Here is a 27,619-nt window from a genome sequence, read left to right on the forward strand (position 1 = left end):
CTTTTAATGTACCAAGAATGCTAATAGTTAATCTAGAAGTTAATTCGTACTTTTAATTTTCTCTTTGATGTAAGTAGGAAGAGGGCAGATGTTATTATATGTCCAAGTTTAATTAAATGTTTTAGAGTGATTATTTGCTTGACTGCACTTTAAAATGTATTGCTTTCTTTTCCTTTTCTTTTCTTTTTCTTTATAGGAATGCTTAAATCTATCAGCTTGCTAGATTTATTTTAAATCTCAGAACTAGGATGAAAAGAGAAACAGATTTCCCCGATGTGACAAAAGTTGAAAAAGAGAGAAAGGAATTAAGAGAATGCATGGAGGTGTAAGAAGGTGGAGTGCTGGTCATAATGGGACTGGCAATGGCCTTGGAAAGAGGTGGAAAGAGATGTTACTGAAGGGACTTTGAGTCACACTATTGGGTTCATAATTTGGAAAATACTTCTGGTTTAACTTACGCATGTTAGTCCTTTTTACTGTGCAATCTTTATTTCCTCTCTTGCCCACTGTAAGCCTGTGTACAACAGTTACATGAATGTTATCAGTTGCAGCCTCTCATTTCTGAGCTCTTACATGAACTCTGGGCACTTTCTGTTAACGCATTTAATCCTGTGACAACTCTGTGTAAGAAATTACTCCCAAATTTAACAACTTAAACAACAAGCAGTTATTATTTCACAGTTTCTGATGGTCAAGAGTTTAGGAGTTGGCTTAGCTCAGTGGATCCGGGAGCTCAGGTTCTCTTGTGAACATGCAGTCAGGACGTTTGAACTGGGGCTGCAGTCATCTTGACTGGGACTGAAAGATCTGCCTCTAAAATGATTCACATGGCGTTTGGCCCCAGACTTCGCAGTCCTTATCGTGTGAGATTAATCCAAGAACTCATTTATATACATATATGCAGGGGCATGTTTTAAAACTGCCAACGTGGGTACCATTATTGTCTCTCTTTGCCAGGGGAGAACAACCAATATTGTCTCTACTTTCCAGGAAGAACACTTGGAGAGGTTAAGTCATCTGTCCAAGGTGCATACCTGGTGACTCCATATGAATCTTTTAAAAATAAAAAATAAAAAAACCTATATATGCTTTACTGCCTTGAGTACTTAACCTCTTAAATGCATATTAAGACGTTTCATGACTATTCTTCACACTTACCCGTATTTAGACATTTATGTACCATAGTAGAGGCCTGGCGCATGACATTTGTGTGGGGAGGTCGAGCCCCTCAGCCCAGCCTGCATCCTCTCACGATCCAGGACCCTCGGGGAATGTCAGACCTAAACTGGCAGTTGGACATCCCTCTCGCAATCCAGGACACTGCGTGCTCCAATGACCATACCTTTTATACAGGGGAAAGGCATCTTGCTGTTGTATGGGCAGCCACATGTTTTTGCTCTGATTATAAAAAGTAATACATAGCATGATCCTTCTGAGGCAGTAGTACCATTTTCCCCATCTTATGGGTGGAAAAAGCTGAAGCAGAGAGAAGTTAAGTAACTGGCTTTGTCACACAGTTGTAAGTGTCAGAATCAATGATGACCGCAGAATGTGCAAGCCAGAGTCCATGGATGTCATCGCTGCATCATCCTGTTTTTTCAGTGTTAGAGTAAGCTTTCTAGGTTTTAATTTTTAAATCTAAGAGACTGTTCCCAATATATAGGCGAGGGTCCTTAGGCCTGGCCTGAGATCAGGGCCATCTGTGGAGCAATGGGTGGGCGGGGCGATTGGGGGAGCCCCCGCTGGCTCATGCCTTGGCTGGTGACCTGGGTGCTGCCTGCCAGGGCCCCACCCCTTGATCGCCATCACTAGTCACCTCCTGGGGGGGGGGGGGGGTTGAAGATTGAATGAATGCCCCCTGGTGGTTAGTGCCCATCATAGTGACCAGTTCCATCAGTCGTTCTGCTGGTCGGTTGATTTGCATATTAGGGTTTGATTGCTTAGGATGGCTGTCTTTTATACCTTGTTCCTAGTACTGTGACTTAATTTTTACATTCACCCATGTAGTTTATTCAACAGATACTTAGTCATCATCTACTGTCAAGTACTGGGATGCTCACCATTATCACATGGGGAAGAGCTTTCATTTTTGAAAGTGAACTGATCTGGCACCAAAAATTTTAAGGCGTATATTGGGTTGACTAAATATGACTATGACTGAATATCAGGGAGCATCTTTCTAATTTTGCAATTCTCACACCCTCTCTAGTTGGTAGAACTGATGGTGCATCGGGGCTATGGTGCATTGTGATGGTTCAGAATGCATTGTAAATTGAAGTTGAGAGTGGGATGAAGCTCCTCTGAGGGAGTTTGTCCACTGCTACTGTCAAAACCTTTAACGCTTTAGATCAGCGATTTTCAAGCTTTTTCATTTCATGGCACACATAAACTCCTAAAATTCTGTAGCACACCAAAAAATGTATATCTGACAAAAATAGATAAAATTTTGATTGATTTACAACAACAACAATAATAATAATAACAACAACAACAACAACCTATCCTTGTTGCTCCAAAGTGACTTTTCAAAAAAATCAGGTGCCTATGCTTGTGTATAAGGATTTCTGGTACCAAGAATTAACCAATCATACACAACCCTATTATGCAGTGTGGCCAATAAGATGCAACTCTATTATATGACCTACATATTTATGGTTCAAAACAGGGTGTTCACACCAGATAGCTATTGTGTTAGCTGTTGTCTTTTTATTTTTATTCATTCTAAGGGTCTGAATAGATATTGCATGTTGAACATGGCTGCTTTTAGAGCCCTCGGGAGTTGTGGGTTCATTTTCTGCCACTGTCTAAAAGGTTTGATTATAAAGAACTGTGTGTGCTATCTGGCATAGTTTTCTCTACATAGTTTGGAATGACATCTTTGAACAGATTTGCTTTGTTAACTAACAAACAAACACTCAATGTAGAAAGAGAAGGAAAATGAGGTCTTGGAATATTGATAATATCTTTTTCACATATCTGCTTATATTTCATTTTGTTAGGCCACGGTGAATGTTTTAGACATTCAACTTCAGGCTACTCTACAGGATTAAAATTCTAATTTGTACTTTAGGGCATTAGAATGCAAAATTCTGTTTATAATACACTGGATTAATGTATACATCTTTTAATCTTTAATGTTTTAGCAATGTAAGCAGTGTAATTAAATGAAGAGGAGGGTTCCATGGCTTAACTCGGGAAACGAGTAAGCCATCAGAAAGTTGACTGAAGGAACTAAGGGAAGCCAGGGTGGAGTAAGAATGGGGCCACGGTTAAGGACTAGAACTCCCTGTCTTTATAAGGAACTTCTTTTTGAACTATGAGTTTATGGCTGCCACACTCCTCCTCCTACCACAAGTGCTCCCACAAGTCTCCCTTCTTTTCCTGGTACTTCCGGAAACTTTCTGGTCACCTTGGCAAAGGGACTAGTTTCCATGTGCCCTAAATCAAGGTGTAAATTTGTCAACCAACTGAACACCCAGGGCAAACCCTACTGAGCACCCCAAAACTGGAGAGGCGTGCATTGCAAGTAATTATGTGGCTTTTTGTCCTTTAGAAAGAAAAGAGCAATTATCACTTTAAAACTAAACCAAACCTGACAGAAGCCATCTAGTTAGTCCTTGGTGTCTGTAGCAATCTGGACTCTTGAACCAAAACATACCTTCCTGGGGCTAGAAAAGGAGTGAATCTTCAGGACCAGTCTGTGGCCATTGTCAGGAAGAAGAAACTTGAAGTCAGTGCCAACAAGAACTGGAGCGTGACCAAAGGCCGATCAGGTTCTACTGAGTTGCAACCAGAATTAAATGCTTGGCAGTCCGTTTTGATGATTGTGGTCATCTGTTTCCATGGTGGCAAGACGTGAATAGGAAATCATAGCAGGGCAAACAGCCACCTTTGGAGCAAGATGACCCACAGACCTGTTTTGCAATAATGGTGTTTCAACCGGAGCTTACAGATAAAGCAAAGAATGAAATCAATGTATACTTCATTTAAAAGAGTAAAGTAATTTAACGAGTGTGTAAAACTTACAAACATGGTTCTGGAATGCCTCTATCCTCCCCTTCCCGCCTTTTGGGTTAAAATACCCCAGCTCTATGGGATTTGTGCTGCACAGATATGTGAAGCTTTTTTAGAACTTGTCCTTGAAACCAAGTTTCTGAAACCAAGTTCACAGTACAGGGTCTCTCAGAAATGAGGTGTTGGAGAGCGAGTGAGCCCTCTGTTCTCGCCTTAGTGGAAAGGAGGATGGTCGCAAAGCTGGAAATCCCCTTGGACTGCAACTAGGACGATCCTACTCTTCTGGCCTTATCTTAGAGGCGTTGGTGCCCCTCTTAGGCTAGATTTTTTTTTTTAGATTAAATATGAAGAAACTGATTTGTGGTCAGAATTGAAATGTGACTCAAGTGCATGAATGTATATTTCCACTAGATCAAGCTTGTCCCTATGGAGCAAGGGGAGGCAGGAAAATGAGAATTTCTAAGGACAAAAGTGGACAGGCAGGACCCAAGGTTTATATCTTCAAAGAAAGGACATACATTTGGGCTTGGGCTTGTTCTCTCTTCTTAAAAAGTAAATAACTTATGCTTATAAATATTTCAGTGCCAAAGTGTGTAAATATATAAATTTTTTTCTGTGAATTCTGTAAATCATACCTACCAGCTCCACTATAAACATAAAGAACTCCCTCCCCACTATTAACATGTAAGGAATTAGATATACATTCTTTCAGTGTCCATCCCCCACCCCCCACCCTTTTTTTTTTTTTTTTTTACTTAAGCATGTCTTAAGTCTTAAAAATATTGAAAAAACTAAACTAGGATCATGAAAAATTTCTGGGGTTTGCATTTTACTGTGCATGTTAGTGAATTTAGGAATCCTTTTTAAAACTTTTTGTAAATTACATATATTCACATAATTTGTTAAAATTGGACTTATACATAAGTATGTTTCAAACATCAATTGGACTGTGAGCGGTTTCACTAGTACCAGATATTGATCAACCTGTTCTTGTTAATAGGTGTAGTCCTGATTTTTTTGTGTGATCTTTTATGGTTTCAGTCAATTTTTCTTCTCCTCCCCCCCCCCCGCCTTGATTCTGGTTGTATTTATCTCCTAAATGTCCATCTCTTATAATGTTAATTTCTTTTGCCTTTTTGCCATGTGTGAGTGTTTATCATTTGATATTGTGGAAGCTGCACTGATATGATTGTGATAGGAAATGTGATCACCTCATTTTTGTTTGCCATGTCAGTCACCAGAGGTGTCAATAAGTAAGCACTTACTGTATCCCATGAATACACAACGTTGTTCTGTAGATTTCTAAATAAATGCAAGAGATTATATAGCATACACTCTGTGACTGGGACTTTGCTACCCACTGCAAAAAAAGCCTTCAAGTTCTAAAACATGCTTTGAAAGTTCTTATCTGTGAGGCCACTTGTGTGTTATAAAGAATGATTACTTGAATGCTTTAAACACATAACATTCGAAAGCTTCTCTTGGAGTCTGTAGTTAATATGTTTAAGAAGGTGGGTAGATGGAGAGAAAGTCATAGGAGCACACCCCATGAGTTTTACTCATTAGAATGTTTCAAATGAGTAGCTAAACGCAGTTATTCACAAGTCATTAGAAAATGAGAAATTGCCTTTCCCCATCCTATGAATTTAAGAGAAACCTCATGAGGTTTCAGAGCAGACAGAGGATGATCCCTAAGACCTTTTTCTAATCAAGTAAAACATATACAGAAAATGCCTGTTGTCTTTGCACACTGGTTTTTATCAGATGTGGCTGCTTACTGAAAAGTGCATGGTTATTCTCTGCAATGTACTGAAATGAACAAGCATTGTCTGTTGGTTTTAACTTTAATGTTTAGGTTACTTAAAAGATAATGCCTGTTATTTATTAAAGGTAGGCTCTTTCCATTTCAAGGCCTGTTTTGGCCTTTCTATCCAGGAAAGCTTAAGACCGACACAATGACTTTACTTACTGAATTAGAGTTTATTCAATTAGAAGCCAGTCACTGAATGTGGCTTATCTTTCCCACGGGGTGCTGGCAGTGCCATGTAAGAACACAGGATATAACCGTGGCCTCGGCAGGAATGATACATAGAGCTGAGTCAAGAAGGCTCTTGCTCTTACTGTTCTGCATAGGACCACTTCTAGCATTTATTCTTAAGTCCCGTTGGGGTAAAAATGAAATTGGAGGTACACCCCCTGAATTCATTAGAGTCCCTTTGGGATAGAGCTGTCGGCATGTCTTGAACTTCTCTGAGGCAAGCTGTGTCCTTGACTAAGAAGTGTGTTTCCCCATGTGTCTGATAAAGTAAACATCTGTGATGCTGAAGGCCTAGTGCCAGGCACATCTGCATCCTTGGACACTGCTTGTAAATGAAAGGCTGCCCTGGAGGGTGATGAACCTGCCACAAAGTTCATTTGGTGTCTTTCGTTTACTATTTTGGGGAGGGGGGATTTTTTTCTGAGTATTTAATCATGGATATACATGTTAAGTTTTTCACTAACTGTAACTTTGTGAACGAGTTAAGCCTCCTGTTATTACAGAGGTCATTGCTTATTCTGCTTCCTTCCCTGACTGTAAGCTCCCTGTGGTCAGAAACCACGTCTGTCTTCAGTGATTCCATAGACACAGCACAACAAAACCCCGAGTGCTCAGATAAAAAGTGTGGTGGTGAAAAGAAAAGGAAACTGAAATGTTTTCAAATATACACATGATTCCAGGTTCCAGTTACTTAGAACTTATAGAAAAGCATGAATTACATGCTCAAGAAGAGTTATTTTCCAATACATTATGCATGACTTTCTTTAAAAAAAAAAAAAATCTGGCTTAATGAACTTTGGTTGATCTCTAATTCCCCTTCCCATCCTCCCTTGCCTTCCCTCTGAGGTTTGATGGTCTGTTTGATGCTTCTATGTCTCTGAATCTATTTTTGTTCATCAGTTTATGTTCATTATCTTCCACAAATGAGTGAGATCATGTGATATTTATCTTTCTCTGACTGGCTTATTTCACTTAGCATAATGCTCTCTGAGTCCATCCATACTGTTGTAAATGGTAGGAGTTGTAAATGGTAGGAGTTCCTTCCTTTTTACAGCAGCATAGTATTTCATAGATGTACCACAGTTTTTTAATCCACTCATCTGCTGATGGGCACTTAGACTGTTTCCAAATCTTAGCTATGGTGAATTGTGCTGCTAGGGTGCATATATGATTTCTGATTGATGTTTCTGATTTCTTGGGATATATTCCTAGAAGTGGGATTACTGGGTCAAAAGGCATTTTTAGTTTTTTGAGGAAGCTCCATACTGTTCTCCACAGTGGCTGCACTAGTCTGCATTCCCACCAGCAGTGTACGAGGGGTGGCATGCCATTTTACCATGGACTGTGCTGGATCAGTGAGATGATCTTTGCTTGCTGATTTGCACTTTACAAGCAGAGCTAATGGGGAGTGTTAGTATTCTGGAAACTATTCTCCCTATTTCTTACTGGGGGTAGAGGGGCTGAGGGGAGAGTGACTCACATTTATATATGTTAACAATTGAGCATTGAATTTTTAAGTAGCCATGTGGTTTCTAATGAGCTCAATCATATGGTATCAGCCTGAGTAGAGAGAGGAATAGAAAATATGGGGTAAAGCCAAACCCACAGAAACAGAGTAGAGTGTTGCTTACCAGGGGTAGGTGCGGAGAGTGATGAGGGAAATGGAGAGATGTTCAGCAAAGGGCACGCACGAACTTTCAGTTAGAAGTTGAGTAAGTTTTGGGAATCTAATGCACAGCATTGTGATTATCATTAACAGGGCTGTATTATATACTTAAAAGTTGCTGAGAGGAAGATATTAAATGTTTTCGCCACAAAGAGAAATAGTAATTATATGATGTAAACGGAGGCTTTAGTTAATGCTGTGATAGTAATCATTTTGCAGTATATAAGTATAGCAAATTAACACGTACATCTTAGGCTTATGCAATGCTATATGTCAGTTACCTTTCAATAGAGCTGGGATAGAGGGACTAAAGGCACACAAAACACACTAAAGTAAATAAGTAGGAACAGAATTTATGGTGGTGATAACTCAGTGGTTACCCCTTGCCAATTGATTGAAGACCAAGTTTCTGAGCCCCAGTGACTTTGAATGTCCTCTGTGGTTTGATCCTATCTGTTCGATTTTTCCCACCCATCTTCCAGAATGCACTGTGCTGTCCCCTCTTTATTGCCTCGGTTAGTGCTTTTCTCTGCACCATTCCCTCTCACCTTTTATATCTGTGTGGTAAGATCCTACCGATCCTTTAAGTTCCCACATGTTTTCTCTGATCCTCCCCACTCGCAGTGTGTCCTCTGGGAGCTGTAGTTTAGCTGACATTAAGTTCAGAGTTTGTACCCTGGGCCTTACAGATACAGATCCCTGGGGTCTGCCCTTCAGTCTTGGAACTGGGAAGGGCCGAGAGTTAGGCATTCTGGCTACTGTTTGCATGTATTTAGTAAACTTCCCCACTTACTAAAATCACTGTAATTATCAGTGCAGGCGAGGGAAGCAAACGTTGTGTTGATTTTATTTTGGAGCCACATTCTATGTTCGTGTGCTTGGAGCAGAGGAGTGGTAGACTTTCAGTCTTGATGACTTTTTTATTTTATTTTAAAGCTAACACTTTAATTATATGGACCCTCTCTTCCCCTCACATTTTTAGGACCAGGCAATTGCTAGTTGGGGAGGAAGTCAGTTTGTGGATTTAAATCAGCTATAGGTGGTTCACTTTGAATAATCAACATAGAAGAGTTGACTTAATGGCATCTTAACATTAGAGTACTCTTGCATCATGGAAAGAATGAAAATTAGGAAGGATTTATGGAATATTTTGGGGGAAAAATGTGTTTTTGAAGTTTCAATGAGAGCTGTTATCTGGATTCGACTCCATTGATCTCTTCTCATATTTCTTTTCCAGGTCCGGACCCTATTTGTCAGTGGCCTGCCCCTGGACATCAAACCTCGGGAGCTCTACCTGCTTTTCAGACCATTTAAGGTACCTTTTCTATCAGAGATTGTAAAAGGAAACAGAAGTCTTCATAGGGTCTCTTTGGAGGAAGAAACGAAATGGTAGAGAAAGTCCCCTATAAAGGTGATATTTTTAAAAGGTTAATGAGCAATGGGAATTTAACATCTCAGCCCTACTTGCCAGTGTCACTTACGAAAGATGGAGTGGTCTTTTGTCCTTCCAGTAGCTAATCTAGACAAGTGTCTTCTCTCACTGATGTGGACATGTTTCTGTCTCTTCCACGTAGAACAACCCTAGTGTCCTCTGGCAATTGGGGGTATTTTTCTAGGTATAGATCACCCAAAATATTACCAATTGCTCATGTATTTATATTTCAAATGCAAGAATATAAATCAAGTCCTTTCCCTAGGAGATAATTAGTTGAAATAGTTGTATTGGTACTAGTCTTCGGAGGCAGAACTAGGCTTTTAAGAATTAGACTAGGAACCTAATACCATATTTGTTTCATGAGAAAAATATGGTAAGCTTCAAATAAAGTAAAAACAATATTGTAAAGTGTTGCTTGGCATAAGGGGAAGCTTTCCTGGTGCTTCACAAAATATTTAATGCAGTGTGACTATTGAGATATAACTACGTTGGAGATACTGAATGAATCTGGAATTGAAAACTTAATAGGAAGTCAGACTAAAGCTGAAGTAACCATGCATGCTGCCTAGGTCAAGCCTTGAAGGCTAGCCTGTGGCGGGTCGGAAAAGGCTGGGCTGGGCAAATTGTGGGCTGGAGGCCGTGGCCCTCAAGGTGTGAACCTGGAAGTCACAGTAACCTGTGTCTGAGCTGGATGCTGAGGACATGTCAGCCAGTGATGCCAGCTGGGGCCATACTTACGCTTAGGCAATGGACCATCTTGATTTTTGGTTGAAGTCCATCCCACTTGAAGCAGGAGCTCAGCCAAGACAGGCTGAGGAAAAGTATCTAGCTTTTTAGGGAGAGGGAACAGGATGTGATAGCTGAAAACAGCTGTGTTAGGAAAGGAAGAAAGAGGATCGAGAGGGCAGCCAGTTTAAACCAACAAAGGTAAAATAGAGTCTAGTTTAGGTGCCAAGAAGGCACCATACCATGACATACTTCCCTTCTGACAGACATCCCCTTAGTGCAGCGATTTTTCCGCCCTTTTCATCTCATGGCACACGTAAACTAATGACTAAAAATCTGTGGCACACCAAAATATATTTTTTGCTGATCTGACAAAAAATGTATAATTTTGATTTATTAAGAAACGGGAAGCTATTGTTGTTTTGGCTGTTGTTTTTTTTTTTTTTTTTTTTTTCCAATCTAAGGGAAAAGAGGTTAGTGCTCCTGACTAAATAGGCAGGTATTACATGTTTTAAAAATTCTTACAGTTAGAAATCACTGTCTTAATGCAGTAATAATGTTGACAGGTCAGAAGAAACAGAAAGCTTAAACATGAGGTTAGCTGAGAGGAAGTGGGGAAGAAATAGAAGGTGTTATGGGAAGAGACTGCCAATTTGATAGAACTTCCTGGCTTCCTTCTTCAGGGTTGCAATTTTTACTGTCCCTTTTGTAGGATGAGGACATTTTAAGCTAATTGATCCTCTTTTTAAAAATATATATATATTTTATTGATTTTTTTTATATATATATAGAGAGGAAGAGAGAGGGATAGAGAGTTAGAAACATCGATGAGAGAGAATCATCGATCAGTAGCCTCTTGCACACCCCCCACTGGGGATGTGCCCTCAACCAAGGTACATGCCCTTGACCGGAATCGAACTTGGGACCTTTCAGTCCGCAGGCCGATGCTCTATCCACTGAGCCAAACCGTTTTCAGCTAATTGATCTTCTTAATGGACAAAATACTATTGTGTTTATGTATGTGGAGAGATTCAACTAGCAAGCCTCTTATATGAATTATCTCACTTAATTCTCATTGCAATCCTTTAAAGTGGGTTGGTCTCATTTATTCAAATGAGGAAAATGAAACTTTGAGCAGTTGAATAAATTTTGCTCAAGTGTACACACACAGTAAATGACAGGGCCAAGATTCGAACCCCAGCAGCCTGACTGCCATCCCTGCTCTGAGCTACTGTGTGATGCTAATTCTCTTCTTGTGACTGAGAGCGCAAGATAGTCCTGCCAGTGGTTTGTACTTGAGTGAAATATTCGTTTGTCCTTTGCCGCTGGGGCCTTCAGGGTGTTTAAACTCTGGGTTTTTCAGAGAAAGCACCTTGAACAAGGAAGAGGCAGGGCTGTGAATCATGACCTCTTTGTCCAAAAGAGCTCAGGCCTTGGAGGTAAAATGTTTATAGTAGCTAATTGGTCACACAGTTCTATGCTGGGAAGATGTGAGGATGAATCAATCCCAGCATTCTGCCCAGAAATGCTTCCCTAAAGTCAGGACCCTGTTACATTTCTAACAGCCCTCTTTTAATTAAAATCCCTGAAGGTTAACCCTGGTCTGCAGATCTGTCTCCGTACTGATGTGTGCGGTGGTCAATCATGTCAAGTGGTGTTTTTCCCCCTCTGTGTCATCCGTCAGTGCAAGCCACCCGCTATTGATTATTTTCAGAACTAAACACACTTTGTTGTCCTTATCCTGAGAAGCCAGGGAGGGGTGAGAGGGGGTTTTGAAGGGGAGTGTTTCTATCTTCCTTGAAGATGAGCTCAAGCAAAACCCCAGTAGGGCATTTTTGTATGTCCCAATCAGAACACCAGTATGAAAATTGGCTGATTTCAATAAGTAAGCAAAAGAACTGGAAAAGAAATTTAAGAAACCTCAACTAAATTTAGCATCACTACCTGCTTCGCCTTTCCTGGCAGTTTTGAAATTTTGTTGAGTAGGTTCTACCTAATGCATTCTTTTTTTTTAAAAAAAAATTATTTTTATTTTTTCAGTTAGAGTTCATGTACAATATTATATTAGTTTCAAGTGTACAACCATGTTGATTAGACATTTATATAACTTACAACGTGATCACCAAAATATAGGGCATTCTTCATGTATAATTATTGTTATTTTATAGCAAATAAATGGCTAAGTTATCACATACTCTTACCTTCCTATCTGATTCAATTTACCTCCTTCCCTCTCCTAGTTCTATAAAACAAAGAGATCTGCTGTACACAGACACCAATTCCCTGCCATTGCATAATTTCATGGGGAAAAAAGGGAAAGAAACATAAAAATGCATGAATTTCAGGGTTTGGTTTCTTGCAAACAGATATATGTACACATGGGTGTGAGCATATGTGCCTGTGTGTACAGCTTGCTTTCCTGATTAATTTAAAAGGCATTTGTGAGAGAGGTAGTCAATAGTCATAAAGGATAAAGAACTTACCTTTACTTGAGAAGATGCTATTATAATTCCTCCCCCCCCCCTTTTTTTTTTCTTTTTGTCTAAGTGTGGTTCTTTTTTATTTTCAGGGCTATGAGGGTTCTCTTATAAAGCTCACATCTAAGCAGGTAAGAATTTTAAACTTGGATATTCATGGTCACTTCTACAATAAGTTTGAACTCACTTTCTTCAGGAATATTACTAGGGCTCAACATTCTTTATTTATTCCCATTAGGATTTTATTTTGTTGTTGTAGCTTTAAAAGATAAGAGTGATACTGGTTAGGAATTAGCACAGGAAAATGGCTTGTAATTCCATAGTCTTCAGCTAGGATGTCTGGGACTAACCCCAAGGAAGACAACTATAATGCATCCAGCCTAGTTATATTGGGGTTTATTTGTATATTCAAAAGTAATTATTATCCACATTCACTTTTATTCCCAATTCTTTCCTGTTTTTGTGTGTGTGTTTTTTAATAAGGTTAAACAGGCAGCCTTTCACAATCGGTATGAGTATCTGGTGATGAAGAATCATGTTCTCTCTCAAACCCCGAATGGAGGTGGTAATCAGTAACCCTGGTAGTTCCTGCAAACTTCTTAAAATTTTCAGCTGTATGCTTTTTCCCTCTAATGCTGAGCACTCAGCATGCTCACCTCCCAATCACTTTTTGACACTCAGTGGGGTATTCTCTGGTTCATCAGGAATAAGCTATGTTGCAAGTATCCTTCTGGACTAAAAGATACTGAGTCCAAAGGGATTATGACCCCTTTCTCTTCGGTTGGAACATTATGGGATTTGCCATGGAAATGTTCATCTATAATTTTGATCACGCAGTGGGAGTACGAGCCTTTATCATTGTCATTGTAGTCCTTGCACTGACTGTGTACCAGAAGGTGATTTGGTTCTCTTTCTACTTAAAAAGATGAAGAAACTGAAGGACATTGAATTAATTGAGAAAAGTAGAATCTCTTGACCCAAGTTTTCCTCTATTCCCTTGTTCACTGCTGCTCACCTACCAACCCCTTCTAGATTATTTTATGATTCTCTCACACCCCAGCTATATGCCCTTAAAGAACCACACTCACAACCCCTTTGATTCGTGTTAGAAATTAGCTAAACCACTGAGTCATGATTCTTCTGGACTGGCTTTCTTATTTCCACACAAATGCCTGTGGTCATTTCTTTATCTTAGCTCTTCACTTTGACATCACCTTTGACCCAGAAAAGTAGATATCCTCTGATTTTTTTCCCTTCATATTTCTTTTTCTTTCCTCAGCCTGTAGGTTTTGTGAGTTTTGACAGTCGCTCAGAAGCAGAAGCTGCGAAGAATGCTTTGAATGTGAGTACTCGTGTAATCATTGGGGAGTTTCCTTAGGAGGTGGTGGGAAATAGTAGAGTCTCAAATGGAAGGAATATGACTTCACAATCCAACAGGAAAGGATTCATCAATTTAATGAGTCCTCTAAAAAGATTTTTCCCCCCTAGAATTGTGGTCAGATATGCAAACTATTCAGTAACTTTGCTCTACTCTAGCTTTTGCTATAAGGCTCACAATACCTGATAATGTCTTATTTTAGTTTAGTCATATCCCATGGGGGTGTACAGCTTAGTTTGGCCATCACTGTGCTCTCAAAGGTAAGCCTAAGCCAAGAAAACATTTTAAAAAATCAACTTGGCTTTTCTTATTTCATGAGGTTTTATTTTAGGTATGTGGCTTTTTATTTTTAAACAGGTCATTGTCATTATCCTGACTGATGAAAAACTTGTATATGTGGCTTTCCTGAGAGGCACACTGCATTGGGATATAAGTGAAAATAAACTGTAATTGAATAGACATAGCTATATTTGGTTGGTTAGGTGTCTTGTCTGCCATATGTTACGAAGCATTTCCCAGTTTTACCTTAGTAAATACTTTCCCCCTTTGGTATGTCGAAAAACAAAACAACTTAAGGGAACCAAGCTGAGAGAATGTGGAAAGAAGCCAATTTAATTTGGTCCAGATGCTGAGAGCAGACCCTCAGGTGAGGAATCTCGGTGAAAAGCTTGGCTCCATCCTGCTCCGGGCAGTTGGCCTAAGCAGCTGTGGATGAGGGTTGATTAATGTGGCCAGAAGTGTCCAGGGTGCTTCTTGAAAGGAAAGTGGTAACTTAACTAGCTGTACTCTGGGTGTCATGGTGAAACATCTGTGAGCTTATCACTGGCCTCTGTTTTGCTTTAGAGTCTACCAATACCCTGCCAGTTGCTCTCCTGAGCTCCTGGAGGCTAAGACAAACCACGCTGAGGATGAGCTGTAGAAAAGACCCGATGTCCCATTGACTTGGTGGCCCAAGAGAAAGGGGGTCAACATAACAGTGTCATTGTGACACAATCTTGAGAGGTTTTGGGCTTTGGGAAAAAATTAATACAGCCCCAGAAGAAATAATTTGCTTGTTATTGTTGGACTTTCATGAAAACATACAGGAATGTCTTCGGAATCCAAGAGTTTCCAAAGAGCTTAGAATTTTTCTAGATTTGGATAAATGACCTTCTGGTTAAAACAAAGGCTCACTTGCCCTGTCCTCTCCCACAGAACAAAATGTAAACCAGTTATTTATTGAGTACCAGTGGTACACACTAAAGCAAAGTGGATAGCTGGATATTTTTACTTAAAAATTATTTCATGATTTTTCTATTCTATAGATGCAACCAGAATTTTCTCATAAAAAGAAATTTTTAACTCAAAAATTAAACCACAGTTTCTACTTAAGCAGTGTTTTCTTTCATTCTAACCAGGTGACATCTCTCTAAATTCAGAAATATTTTAGGTTCTTCAAAGTTATGTTAGATGACATTTTTACCAGGTTCTTTTCATTGTTCTTACAAAGGAAGTAAGAGCAGTTGAAACTTGCTCCCAGAATGGAGTCTACATTGCCTTCCTTTATCTTTGCTAGGTATATGAAGGTGTCACTGACCCTCTGTCTGAAAAACAGCAGGCTTTTATATAGTTAGTTACCTCTCTCTTCTGACTTACGGCAACATTCTCTTATGAGCTAGGTTATTAAATGGTCATAGTCATGTGATTTCTTGCCTTCTGAACAAAATCTAGCAATATAAAATCAAATTTTCTTGGTGCCTGAAGATTATATAGTTTAAAATAACAGGTATTGAGCTATGCTGTAACGATAGAGATATTTAAGTCCACCCCTATGCCAAATGGCTCCAGCTCATTTGCTTTCTTGTCTTGAGGTCTGGTTTTAGGTTCTTCGTGTGCTCAGCTCTTCTTCTTTATCACTGGCAATAAGCCTTCCTTTAGCAGCATCCTCTCGCTAATCATTAATTTTGTTTGTTGCTCATATATTAATAACTTGGAAAGAACTCCAAGCAAAGCAGGTCTAATTCTGTCCTGTTCTGTGGACTTTAGGGTTACTGTTAATATTTACCTGAGGAGTATTAAACCTTAGCTTTCTTTTGCTTAGAAGCTGTCTTGTGAGTATAGGGCATATATTGAGCTCCTAGTTGACCTCTTTCTCAGTGTTTTAAACTTTTAAGCATAGAGAGGTCTTTGTAGCTTAGAAATCACCTTATTGTTACAGTTGGGAGAACAGACCTAGAGAGAATGGCTGCTACCAATAGAAGTAGGCCTCTTGTATCTTAGTCCTGGTGGCATTAACAGACTGTTTAATTCATGCTATCTAGGACAAATGGTCGTGGTCATGTTTGGTGTGTGACTATGGAGCAAGGTGACTTCTCTTTGGAGAGAGAATGGATCCATCTATATCGACAAAAGCCTAAGTGATTGTTCAACTGGTAGCTATGACATGCACTGACCACCAAGGAGCAGATGCTCAGTGCACAGGCATGGAAACATGGAACAGACTGATGAATCTTGGAGGGAAGAGGGGAGGAGGGAGGGTGGGAAGAGATTAACCAAAGATCTTATATGCATACTAGAGGCCTAGTGCACAAATGCTCCAGTGGGGACCCTCAGCCTGGCCTGCAGGGATTAGGCCAAAACCAGCCCAGTGCACATGCACTAGTGGGATCCCTCACCCTGGCCCGCAGGGATTGGGCTGAAACCGGCAGTCTGACATCCCCTGAGGGGTCCTGGATTGCAAGAGGGCACAGGCCAGGCCGAAGGAACCCCACAGGTGCACAAATCTGTGCACTGAGCTTCTAGTTTAGGATAATACATTGTATCATGAAGCTGACACATCTCTATGTGTCCAATATATCATGCTTGTTTTCAGGGTCATCTTTTCTAATTAGTGAATTAAAAACATATGATGCTAACAGCTATTATATTTCACCTCGGGTCTTTTGTCCAGGCAGTTCTCTTAAATGCTTTTCCTCAAATTTCTTTGGGGGAAAATTCATTTTGTAATGTTTTCTTTGATTGTCCTATTAAGAAACTTAAACTTCAGTTCAGTAAATCCCTCTATATTGAATAGTTGATAGTATTATGAACCACTTCTCCATGTTGGAGAGATTATTTTCTTATAATGATTTCTGTCTTGGTTACTCTCTGATTCAATTATTAGTGTTAGTAATTAGTCTTCTCTCATAATGACTGATTTTTTTAATCCATTTATTTTATTTTTTGTATTATGCTCCAGTCAATTTAATAATTTTATGGAAAAGCTCTGATTGAATTGAGTGGCAACATTGAATTGTATCAGGGGATAACTCCTATCTTCTAAATTAAGTACTGTAAATTCCCAAATTAAGCTAAAAATAACCCAAACCCAGGCTTCCCTTCAGGTTATCTGTGTTCCCATTAATCCTCATGATTAGAAACCCTGTTTGTTTTTTAAACTGGTAGCAAAGTATCTGACCTATTCTTCACCCTCCACACACATTGGTAATTTCTGTACCAGCAGTTTTCCATTTTCCATATTAATAGAAGCGGGAGATGAAAACCTAAAGTATCTAACTATTTTTATGATTTGTTTAAAATTTGGGAAGGTAGATTAAGTACAGAGTTAACCTGGTGAGTAAAAATTTGATTTTTGAAAATTTTAAGATGAAACACAGGAAGCAGCGTAGGTCTGAGGATAAAGACCCCAAGCAGAGGTGAGATAAGTCATTTCTGGCTATTCCTACCAATTGTAAAGACCCCGTTATTGCTGCTGTTGCCTAGGTGACATCATGTCTGACTGTGAATAAAAATGATTAGTATTATAGTTAGCACTTCCGATCAGCAGGCTCAGTGTACTCCTTGCTTGTGTACCGTTCCTTAGTGAGCATCCTCTTACACCGGTACTTGGGAATTGCTCATCTGAAGTACTTGAAAAGATTGTGTGTAAATTCTTGTGTATATGTGCCAATTGTTTTATATCTCTTCTCCCCTATTTCTAAATAGCTATTATGGGGGGAGGGGTAGGTATTATATTAGGACTAGAGAAGTCTGATGTTATCAAACTATGTACTGCAAATTGTCTTAACTAACATTGCTTAGGCTAGCAGTACTTTGCTTTACTCTCAAACTAGACTCATTGATCTAAGTCAGCAATTTTTCAACCCTTTTCAACTCATGGCACACCTAAACTAATTACTTAAATTGTGCAGCACACACACACACACAAATATATATATATATTTTTTTTTTTTTTTTTTTTTTTTTTTTTTTTGCTGATCTGACAAAAAAATAGGTATAATTTTGATTTGTTCATATTGGCTGTTGTCATTTTTATATTTGACAATCTAAGGGAAAAGAGGTCAGTGCTCCTGACTTAATAGTCAGGTATTACATGTTTTAAAAATTCTTACAGGACATCAATGGAAAATCGTTGATCTAAGTCACCTCTAGTTATCATTGCACCCCAAACCCATTGAGTCCATTGACTCACATACTATATAATTTGCCCTTAAATTTTTTTTTTCTTTTTTCACTTACAGTTGACATTAACTTTATATTAGATTTAAGTGTACAGCACAGTGGCGAGACATTTATATAATTTATGAAGTGATCCCCCCCGTAAGTCTAATACCTACCTGACACCCTGCATAGTTATTACGATGTATAGTTTGCCCATTTAAAGTGTACAATTAAAATTTTTTGGTATGTTACATTATTTTTAGTTGTGATAAAATATAACAAAATTTGCCATTTTAATGATTTTTAAGTGTACAACTCAGTCGCATTAATTACATTTGCCATGTACAACCATTGCCACTATTTCCAATACTTTTTCATCACCCCAAACGGAAACTCTAACCATTGAGCAGTACATCCCCATTTTTCCTTCCATCTAGCTCCTGGTAACTTCTCATTGTTTTCTGTCTATCAATTTGCCAATTCTATATATTAAAATATTGGGTCGGCAGCTAAGTAATTGCGGATTTTTTAAAGAAAATCAAAGACAATTTTTTCATGGAACTAAATAACTTTATTCTATAATGTATTGCCCATTTTGATCAATGACCTTTTGCCATCTTTCAGGCAGCATCATAATCCCACGTTCAAAAAACTTCTGGTTTTTATTAGCAAAAAACTGAATCAGGTACGATTTGACATCATCATCATTATTGAAATTTTTACCATTCAAGGAGTTTTGTAAAGATCGAAACAAAAAGTAATCAGATGGTGCAAGGTCAGGACTATATGGTGGATGTGGCAAAACATCCCAACCAAGCTCCATTAATTTTTGCCGAGTGACCAAAGATGTGTGTGGCCTTGCATTGTCATGATGGAATACAACACCTTTTTGATTTGTCAATTCGGGCCGCTTTTCTTCAACTGCATTGTTTAATTTCGTTAGTTGTTCAATGTAGACATCAGAATTGATCGTTCGGTTGGGTGGTAAGAGTTCAAAGTAGACAATTCCTTTGTAATCCCACCAAACTGATAACAAAACCTTCTTTTGATGAATATCAGCTTTTGATGTTGTTTGAGTTGGTTCACCTGGCCTGCTCCACGATCTTTTCCGCTTGATATTGTTGTAAACAACCCATTTCTCATCGCCAGTTATCAGTCGTTTTAAAAATGGATCATTTTCATTACTTTTCTTTAGCAAATCGCAGCTGCTAATGCGTTGCGTTAACTGTGATTCTTTAATTTCGTGAGGAACCCATGTATCGAGTTTTAAAACATAGCCAAGTTGTTTTAAGTGATTTTCAATGCATGTATGTGATACATGAAGCTTCTCTGCAATCTCACGTGTTGTACTGTGACAGTCCGAATTGATTATTGCTTTGATTAAGGCGTCATCAACTTCAACTGGACGACCAGAGCGTTTTTCATCTTTGAGTGAAAAATCACCAGAACGAAATTTGGCAAACCAATTTTGACACTGCCGTTCTTTTAAGGCTTCGTCACCATAAACAGCACATAACTTTTTATGAGCTTGCGATGCGTTTTTCCCTTTGAGGAAATAAAAAAGCAAAATATGACGAAAATGTTCCTTTTGATTTTCCATTTTTTAACGAACGCCAAACGAAAACTACAAAACAGATCAAAAAACTTTTTTTACTGATTAACAGCTGAATAGCCAACTATCAAATAACAAAATGTGTTTTACATTTGTACTACGTCTGCAAACCTAAAAATTCAACTGAAGCCATATATGTGTGAAACCCGCAATTACTTAGTTGCCGACCCAATATTTGTCCTTCTTTATCTGGCTTCTTTTACTTAGCATAATGTTTTCAGGATTCAGTAGAATGTATGAAAACAACATTCCTTTTTTGGCTCATATTTCACTGTATGCATATAACACATTCGGTTTACCCATTCATCTGTTGATGAAATTAGGGGTTATTTCCACCAGTTATAGATCATTGTGAATAGTGCATTGGTGAACATTGGCGTACAAGTAGCTGTTTGACTAGGGACAATTTCTTTGGCTATATACTTAGGGGAACATGAGTCATATGGTAATTGTATTTTCAGCTTTTTAATAACCTTCAAACCTTTCCATATTGTCTGCACCATTTTATATTCTCACCAGCTAAGTTATGAATGTTTCAATTTTTCCATATCCTCACCAATACTTGTTATTTTCTGTTTTTGTTTTTATTATAATGAAGCTAGTAGGAGTGAATTGATCATTGGATTCTTGATAAGTACTCCTGATTTCAATAGTGGATTTAAGTTCTTCTGGTAACTTATGTGACTTAAAACTTTACTAACAAAAAGAAGCATTTAGAATTGTGATGGCAGTTCTAATTAATGGAACTGTTGACCTTAAATATTTACCTGTTAATAACAGAAGAGAAGGGAAAACCCAACCATTGGATGGTTCTTTTAATAAGATAAGATTTGCAGGCTGTATGTAAAAGAATGCAAAACTTAAGACATCAGGAAAAGGTGTTTTCTCAAGGTCTAATAGACTTTGGAATAAAGAGATGAAAGCAATTGAAGAGGAAAAAAGCAACACAGCCTTAATAGTAAGTGGGAAATGAAGAGGAATTGAGGACATATAATACTAAATTATTCCTTGACTAGAGGCCCGATGCACAAAGATTCATGCAAGAATGGGCCTTCTTCCCCTGGCTGCTGGCACTGTCTTTGCTCCACCCAGAGTCACCTTTCCGCCTTCCCACGATGCCCAGAGGCCCTGAATGGGTGGGGCTGTGTGGAACGCCTGCGTCTTCTCCATGGCAACAACATACGCATCCCGCCCCCGGCCTCTCTCAGCACCTGCATATGCAAATTAACCCATATCTTTGTTGGATCCATTTGCATGCCCACTCATGATTGGCTGGTGGGTGTTGCGAAGGTACGGTCAATTTGCATTTTTCTCTTATTAGTATAGATTATTGTAGAAATTTATTGATTCAACTGTGTGCATGATAAAAATAAATTTTAGAAAAATATTTAATAATTTGTAAGAAAGCACATTGAAAAGGTACTTGATAGTGTCACGTGTTGAAAAACAACTTATATAATCAGGAAAACTTCACTTTTTTCATTTCCATAAGTTCCTGGCATTGAGGTAAACACTGTAGGTATTTACATCTCACTGATTCCAACCTTTCATATAATTTTAGTTTTGTTGAGTAGTTTGAGTTCTCCAACTACCGAGTTTCTAAACAGTTGGGCATAATTAACTCGTTATTCCTATACGGGTTCCTCATCTGTGAAATAGGGGTATTGTTCACTTCCAAAGGTGTTCAAGGGAAACTACCAGGCAGAAACACTTGGAAGTGCTGTGATTATGAACCTATACCATGAATAAACTTTTTTACTCCCAAGATACAGCCATAAAGTGCTGGTACAAATTCTTGAGTACAGAGGGACAGCAGGGCAGTTGAGACAGGTACTGGCCACACAAAGACGTTTGGCTTTGGTTTGACAGAGGTCTGGACAACAGTCTCTGTTTCCTGTCTCACAGGTTTTCCTGGCAGGTTGTGCAAGTTAGGACTTTTGATCTTACTATTTGTACAGCTTGTGAGTTAGGTGAAGTATTTCCACTAAACAAAACCTTTTCACAAACATAAGCATCAGATGGCTTACCTCAGCTTTCCCCTCACCAGGCATCATGTCAGTATGGTTTTTACCAGTTTTTACATTTTCTCCCTACATTTCTCTTAGCCTGTTGCTCAGAGTGTTGAAGAGGCCTAATTAGTGTGATCCCAGCTGGGACTTTTGGATGGGGAATATGCAAGGCTGCCAGATGAGATCATGAGTCTGATCTAGTGTTTATCTGTTAAATCTGTTTGTAACTGCTTACTGTTGACTTGCAGGGTTTTAAGGCAGCCATTTGACGTCACCAGGCTGGGGACTGTGCCTGCGCTAGCACCGTGGCGCCATGATGCAGGGTGCTGGACTCCTCTTTTTCTCAGTGATTGCATGCCTTTTGGGGCTTGACAAACATTTCAGTCCAGCTTGAAACAGGGCGCCCCCTCCGTGCTCTGATCTCTTTGTGATGGTCTTGCATTTTTGAATTGTTATAAAGCTTCCATAGCAATGGTACGACTCATAATTTTGAAGTTTTCCTGAAAAAAACAACAAACAAATGAAGGTTATTGTGAGGTATACGCTAAATTCCTAATTAGTGTCTTTGCCTTAAGAAAAGTAGGTTAGCCGAAACCGGTTTGGCTCAGTGGATAGAGCGTCGGCCTGTGGACTGAAAGGTCCTAGGTTCAATTCCAGTCAAGGGCATGTACCTTGGTTAGGGGCACATCACCAGTGGGGATGTGCAGGAGGCAGCTGATCAATGTATCTCTCTCATTTATGTTTCTAACTCTCTCTCTCTCTCCCTTCCTCTCTGTAAGAAAATCAATAAAATATATTTAAAAAAAAGAAAAGTAGGTTATTTACATCTGTTAAGCATCCACATAGGAAACTATAACATACAATGCTGGTAAAAGAAATCCTAAGGAAGTTGGAGAAAGAATAGTAGCCAGAAATGTTAGCATCATCCTTTCCCCTAGGACAGGGGTCCTCAAACTTTTTAAAGTGGGGGCCAGATCACGGTCCCTCAGAGAGCTGGAGGGCCGGACTATATGAACTACTAATTCCTACTGTAACACCTCGGCTGCGCTCACTGCCCAAAAAACCTGGCGGGCAGGATCAGACTCCTCTGCGGGCCGCATGTGGCCTGCGGACCGTAGTTTGAAGACCCCTGCCCTAGGAAATGGACAGAAAGAACCACAAGTTCTCACACATAAACCATATACTTCCAGTGGCAAGTACAAGTGGAAATCTCAAGTTCGCCCAGCTCTTCTGTAGGTAAAGTAGTTCACCAAATATTACATGGCTATGTGAAACTGCCCTCAGACTTGGTAATTTTGCCTTTTTTGAAGGATCTACTTGTTTAAACTTAACTAGATTCCCTTTTTGAAGGGAATCTCATATTGACCCTGCCCTATTTCCGATTTTTCTTCAGGTATTTCAGAAATGCTGAGAATCTTTTTGCCCCTATTGTAAGTGAAAGTTGAAAGTGTAGTTAGTGTTTGTGGAACATGAAATGCGAATAAGTGACGTATTTGCTAGAATTTCTTTTACTAAAAAGCCACGCCAAAGATCTTAAAACCAAAGATCTCCGCTCTCTAGGTCATCCACATTGCTGATTGCTCTGCAGTGCAGCACCTTGTGGCTCCTAAAACTCACTGTCTTCGTTGTAAATTCAGTCTTTTACTTACTACTGGATGATCATAACCATCATCATGACTAGGGCCAAGAGAGCTCCCTCCACATTGGCCTAATGTGTCTGATTATCTACTTGGATTTGAACTTGTGGTCCACAAAGCTGAAACCCTTGTTCTTATTCTGTAATTGGAATGAATTCGAACATTTTTGAGTCTTAGAACAAGTCTTGAGGAGTGGGAGTGGGTCTTATCACCCTTAAAGTAGAATAGGGTACATTGAGAGAACATTAATTATTGTACTCTTATTTCCTTACAAGTATATACAGTATGAGGTATTTTCTTCATTTATACTTAAATGTAAACTTTTCTTGTTTTAATAGACATATAATAAATATTACACGGAGCCTTAGCCAGTTTGGTTCCATGGATAATATGTAGACCTTCGGACTGAAGCGTCTCTGGTTCAATTCAGGTCAAGGACACATACCTGGGTTGCGGGCTCAAATACCCAGTGTGGGGCGTGCAGGAGGCAGCCAGTCAACGATTCTCTCTCATCATTGATGTTCTTATTTCTCTCCCCCTCTCCTTTCCTCTCTGAAATCAATAAAAATATATTTAAAATAAATATTACATGGAAATATAAAGAAATTTAAAAAATGAATCCCAAATAGTTAAGGATTTTTTAATATGTAAAAAAGAAAGAATCAATGGAATAAATGCTTCTATAATAGAAAAAAAAATATATATCTAATGCATTGTAAATATGGAGAAAGGAATTCTAATAAAAGACTGATATGAAAATTGACAGTCACTCCAACTTCCTTCTCCTTTCTTCCTTCTTTCCTTCCTTCCTTCCTTCCTTCCTGACCAGGGCCAGGGATCAAGCCTGCAACCAAGGTACATGCCCTTGACAGGAATCAAACTTGCAGGCCAATGCTCTATCTGTTAATATTTTTGTTTGTTTGTTTTGTTTTAAAATTAATCTTTGGCTGCCCCCATGTGGACACAAGATGGCCACCACAAGATGGCTAGCAGGGGAGGGCTCTTGGGAAGGATCAGGCCTGCAAGGGAGGGCAGTTGTGGGGTACCCAGGCCTCAGAGGAAGGCAAGGGGGTGGGGAGACTAGACCAGCAGGGGAGAGCAGTTAGGGGCAATGAGGCTGGCAGGGGAGGACAGTTAGGGGTGACCAGGCCTGCATGGGGAAGGCAGTTAGGGGCAATCAGTCTGGCAGGGGAGCAGTTAGGCATCAATCAGGCTGACAAGGGAGTGAGTGATTAGCGGGTGATCAGGTTGGCTGGCAGAAGCAGTTAGGGGCAATCAGGAAGGCAGGCAGGTGAGCAGTTGGGACCCAGCAGTCCTGGATTGTGAGGCATGGGCAGTCAGACATCCCTTGAGGGGTCCCAGATTGGAGAGGGTGCAGGCTGGGCTGAGGGACACACTCCCCTGTGCACGAACTTCATGCACTGGGCCTCTAGTTAAAAGATAAGGCAATTCTAGTCAACATAATTTGATTAACTTAGAATCTTAAAAATAATAAAATTTGCTATAAAAGGCCAATACTTATAGAATATAAAGCATGAAATATATTTTAAGACAAAGTTTATCTTCTAAAAATGTAGTGGTAAGTTTCAATAGAGAACATTTTGAAAAATTGAGTGGTACCTTGAGTAACCTGGACAGTGCATAAAGAGTGTAAGTTTTATTTTCTAGCTGTTGTGGAGCAAGTTAATTTAATATCTTTTTGTTAGTCCTCACCCACGGATATTTTTCCATTGATTTTTAGAGGGTGGAAGGGAGGGGGAGAGGCAGAGAGAGAAAAACATCGATTGGTTGCCTCTCACATGCCCCCTGACCAGGGCCAGGAATCGAGCCTGTAACTGAGGTACATGCCCTTGACAGGAATCAAACTTGCAGGCCGATACTCTATCTATTAATATTTTTGTTTGTTTTGTTTTATTGTTTTAAAGATTAATGTTTTAAAATTAAAAGGTCAACATAATGTCCCCAGAAAATGTAGTTGGGTCAAAAATTTTTGTTGAAAACTCATAACTAATGGCTCTCTTCTAATCATTTTAATTAATTTTGTCCTTTAGAGTAAATCTGGGAATGTATTATGGGAAATGAAAATAAGTTTAAAAAGAAAGGCATTTATATCACATTCTCAAGCAGAAATTTTATAACAAATGAGCAAAAACAAAGTATAAAGCCATTTCAAAAATCAGAATAAAATTTAGAATTCTCACAATATTACAGCATAATTTTTCATAGAATTTTGGTTTGCATTTAGATTGTCAATGTAATGTCCAAATAAAGGACTACTGAGTAGAAGGCAGAAGTGATTATTCAAGGTTACATACAGGTCATGGATACACGTCAATGAAAAAAACAACCAGGCTGTTTACACATCTTAGAATTCTAAATAAATGAGTGACAAAACTAATGGAGGGTAGGCTTTTAGGCTTAGGGACATCCTAGGTAACTATAGTAGAAAGATGTTGACTTTTTCAACACTACTATGTCTTGTTGGTTTTGTCTATAGCAGTGTTCACCAAACTGAAAATATACCTTAATACAATCCTAAAAATCACTGATGCTAAAAATGCACTGTATATTTTATGTATTAGGGTCGTTTTATGTATTTGTGCACAACATTAAGTGTAATTGTGTTTGTACCTGTGAAATGGTATTAAATCTCTAAGTTGAGACTAAGAGTAGAGCAAGGAAAATGTCTTCTTGGTAACAAAGTATGTCTAGGGGGCTTTCTGGTCAAAGACAAGATAACAATGGTGTTAAGAGTCAAGCTGCTCAAGTTCACATCTAGGTTCTGCCACTTACTGATTTTTTCATTTAATTTACACTTATTTTATTATGAACATTTTATGTTTATTAATTATTTGTATTTTCTTGTGAATGATCTTCTCCCTAGGGGCCCAGTGCACGAATTCGTGCACCTTAAAAGGAACTGTGGACCATGAGCTGCATTCGGCTCAGGGGTGGGTTTTGGCCAATCCTCCGTGGCCCCACCTGGCCCCTCCCACCACGGCCCCTGGTCCCTGTCTGTCTGCAGCTCCATTTCCGCCGCTGGTGCTCCCACACGCTGATGGTGCCAGCCCTGCCTGCACCTGCTGAAGGCACAGAGCAATTGGGGCTGGCACCAGCAGTGGGTGCAAGCAGCAGCGAGCACTGGGTGGAACTGTGGTGCGTGGGAGCAAAGAATTTTCAGTAATCACCAGAGGCTTACCCAGATGACAGCGACTGGCATCCTGCCTTGGTCTGGCACCCCCCTGCCCCCCTTACCTCCACCATTCCGCCACACAAGGCTGACGCCCACCATGGTCCATCCATGCCCCCTGGTGGTCAGTGCACATCATAGCGATCAGTTCGATTGTTGCGTTTGTTCTGCTTATGGTCTTTTTGCATATTAGTCCTTTATTAGATAGGATTAGCATTGTAAATATTAATGACTTTTCCAGATTTTCCTCTTTTTAATTTTTAAAAAACTTATTTTTGCTTCGGCTGTGTTGCTCAGTGGTTGGAACATCATCTCATACACCAGAAAGTTTTCGGGTTTGATTCCTGATCAGGATGTATGTCTGATTGACGGTTTAGTCCCTGATTAGGGCTCTGAACCAGCAACCTAGAAAGCAACTGGTCAGTGTTTCTTTCTCATATCTCTCTCCACCTCCCTCCTTCTCTCCCCCTCTCTTCCCTCTCTTTTTCTCTCTCCAAAACCAATTCACATATCCTTGTGTGAGGATTTTTTAAAAATTAATTTTCAGTTAACAGTTTACATTCAGTATTATTTTATATTAGCTTCAAGTGTACAGAACAGTGGTTAGACAATCATATATCTTATTACTGAGTATTCCCTCCAGTATTTCTAGTACTCACTTGGCATCATACATAGTTTTTACAATGTTAATGACTATATCCTCTATGCTATACTTTATATCTCGGTGACTTTTTTGAAACTACCAATTTGAACTTGTTAAAAAATGAATTATTTATTTTTCAGTTATAGTTAACATGCAATATTATATTAGTATCAGGTGTACAACCCAGTGATTAGACATTATATAATTTACTAAGTGATCATCCCAATAAATCTTGTACCCATCTGACACCACATACATCATTATCCCAGTATTATTGACTATATTAAAGTCATGAGAACTATAATTCTCATGACTATTTTGTGACTACCAATTTGTACTTCTTAATCTTTTCACTCTTTCACCCCATCCCTAAAC

At 39.2% G+C, this 27,619-nt stretch overlaps 1 protein-coding gene across 3 annotated transcripts in view; it reads left to right on the forward strand.

The window, feature by feature from the left end:
* RBPMS (RNA binding protein, mRNA processing factor) overlaps positions 1-27,619 on the forward strand; it is a 159,344-nt gene that overhangs the window by 57,253 nt on the left and 74,472 nt on the right. For all 3 annotated transcript variants that reach the window (XM_084877075.1, XM_084877076.1, XM_084877074.1), the window contains exons 2-4: positions 8,956-9,033; positions 12,449-12,487; positions 13,636-13,698. In XM_084877075.1, the coding sequence (XP_084733201.1) occupies positions 8,956-9,033; positions 12,449-12,487; positions 13,636-13,698 (180 nt within the window). The remainder of the gene's footprint in view (positions 1-8,955; positions 9,034-12,448; positions 12,488-13,635; positions 13,699-27,619) is intronic.

Source organism: Pipistrellus hanaki (genome assembly GCF_964339955.1).
Source record: "Pipistrellus hanaki genome assembly, chromosome: 3".
Classification (NCBI taxonomy): Eukaryota; Metazoa; Chordata; class Mammalia; order Chiroptera; family Vespertilionidae; genus Pipistrellus; species Pipistrellus hanaki.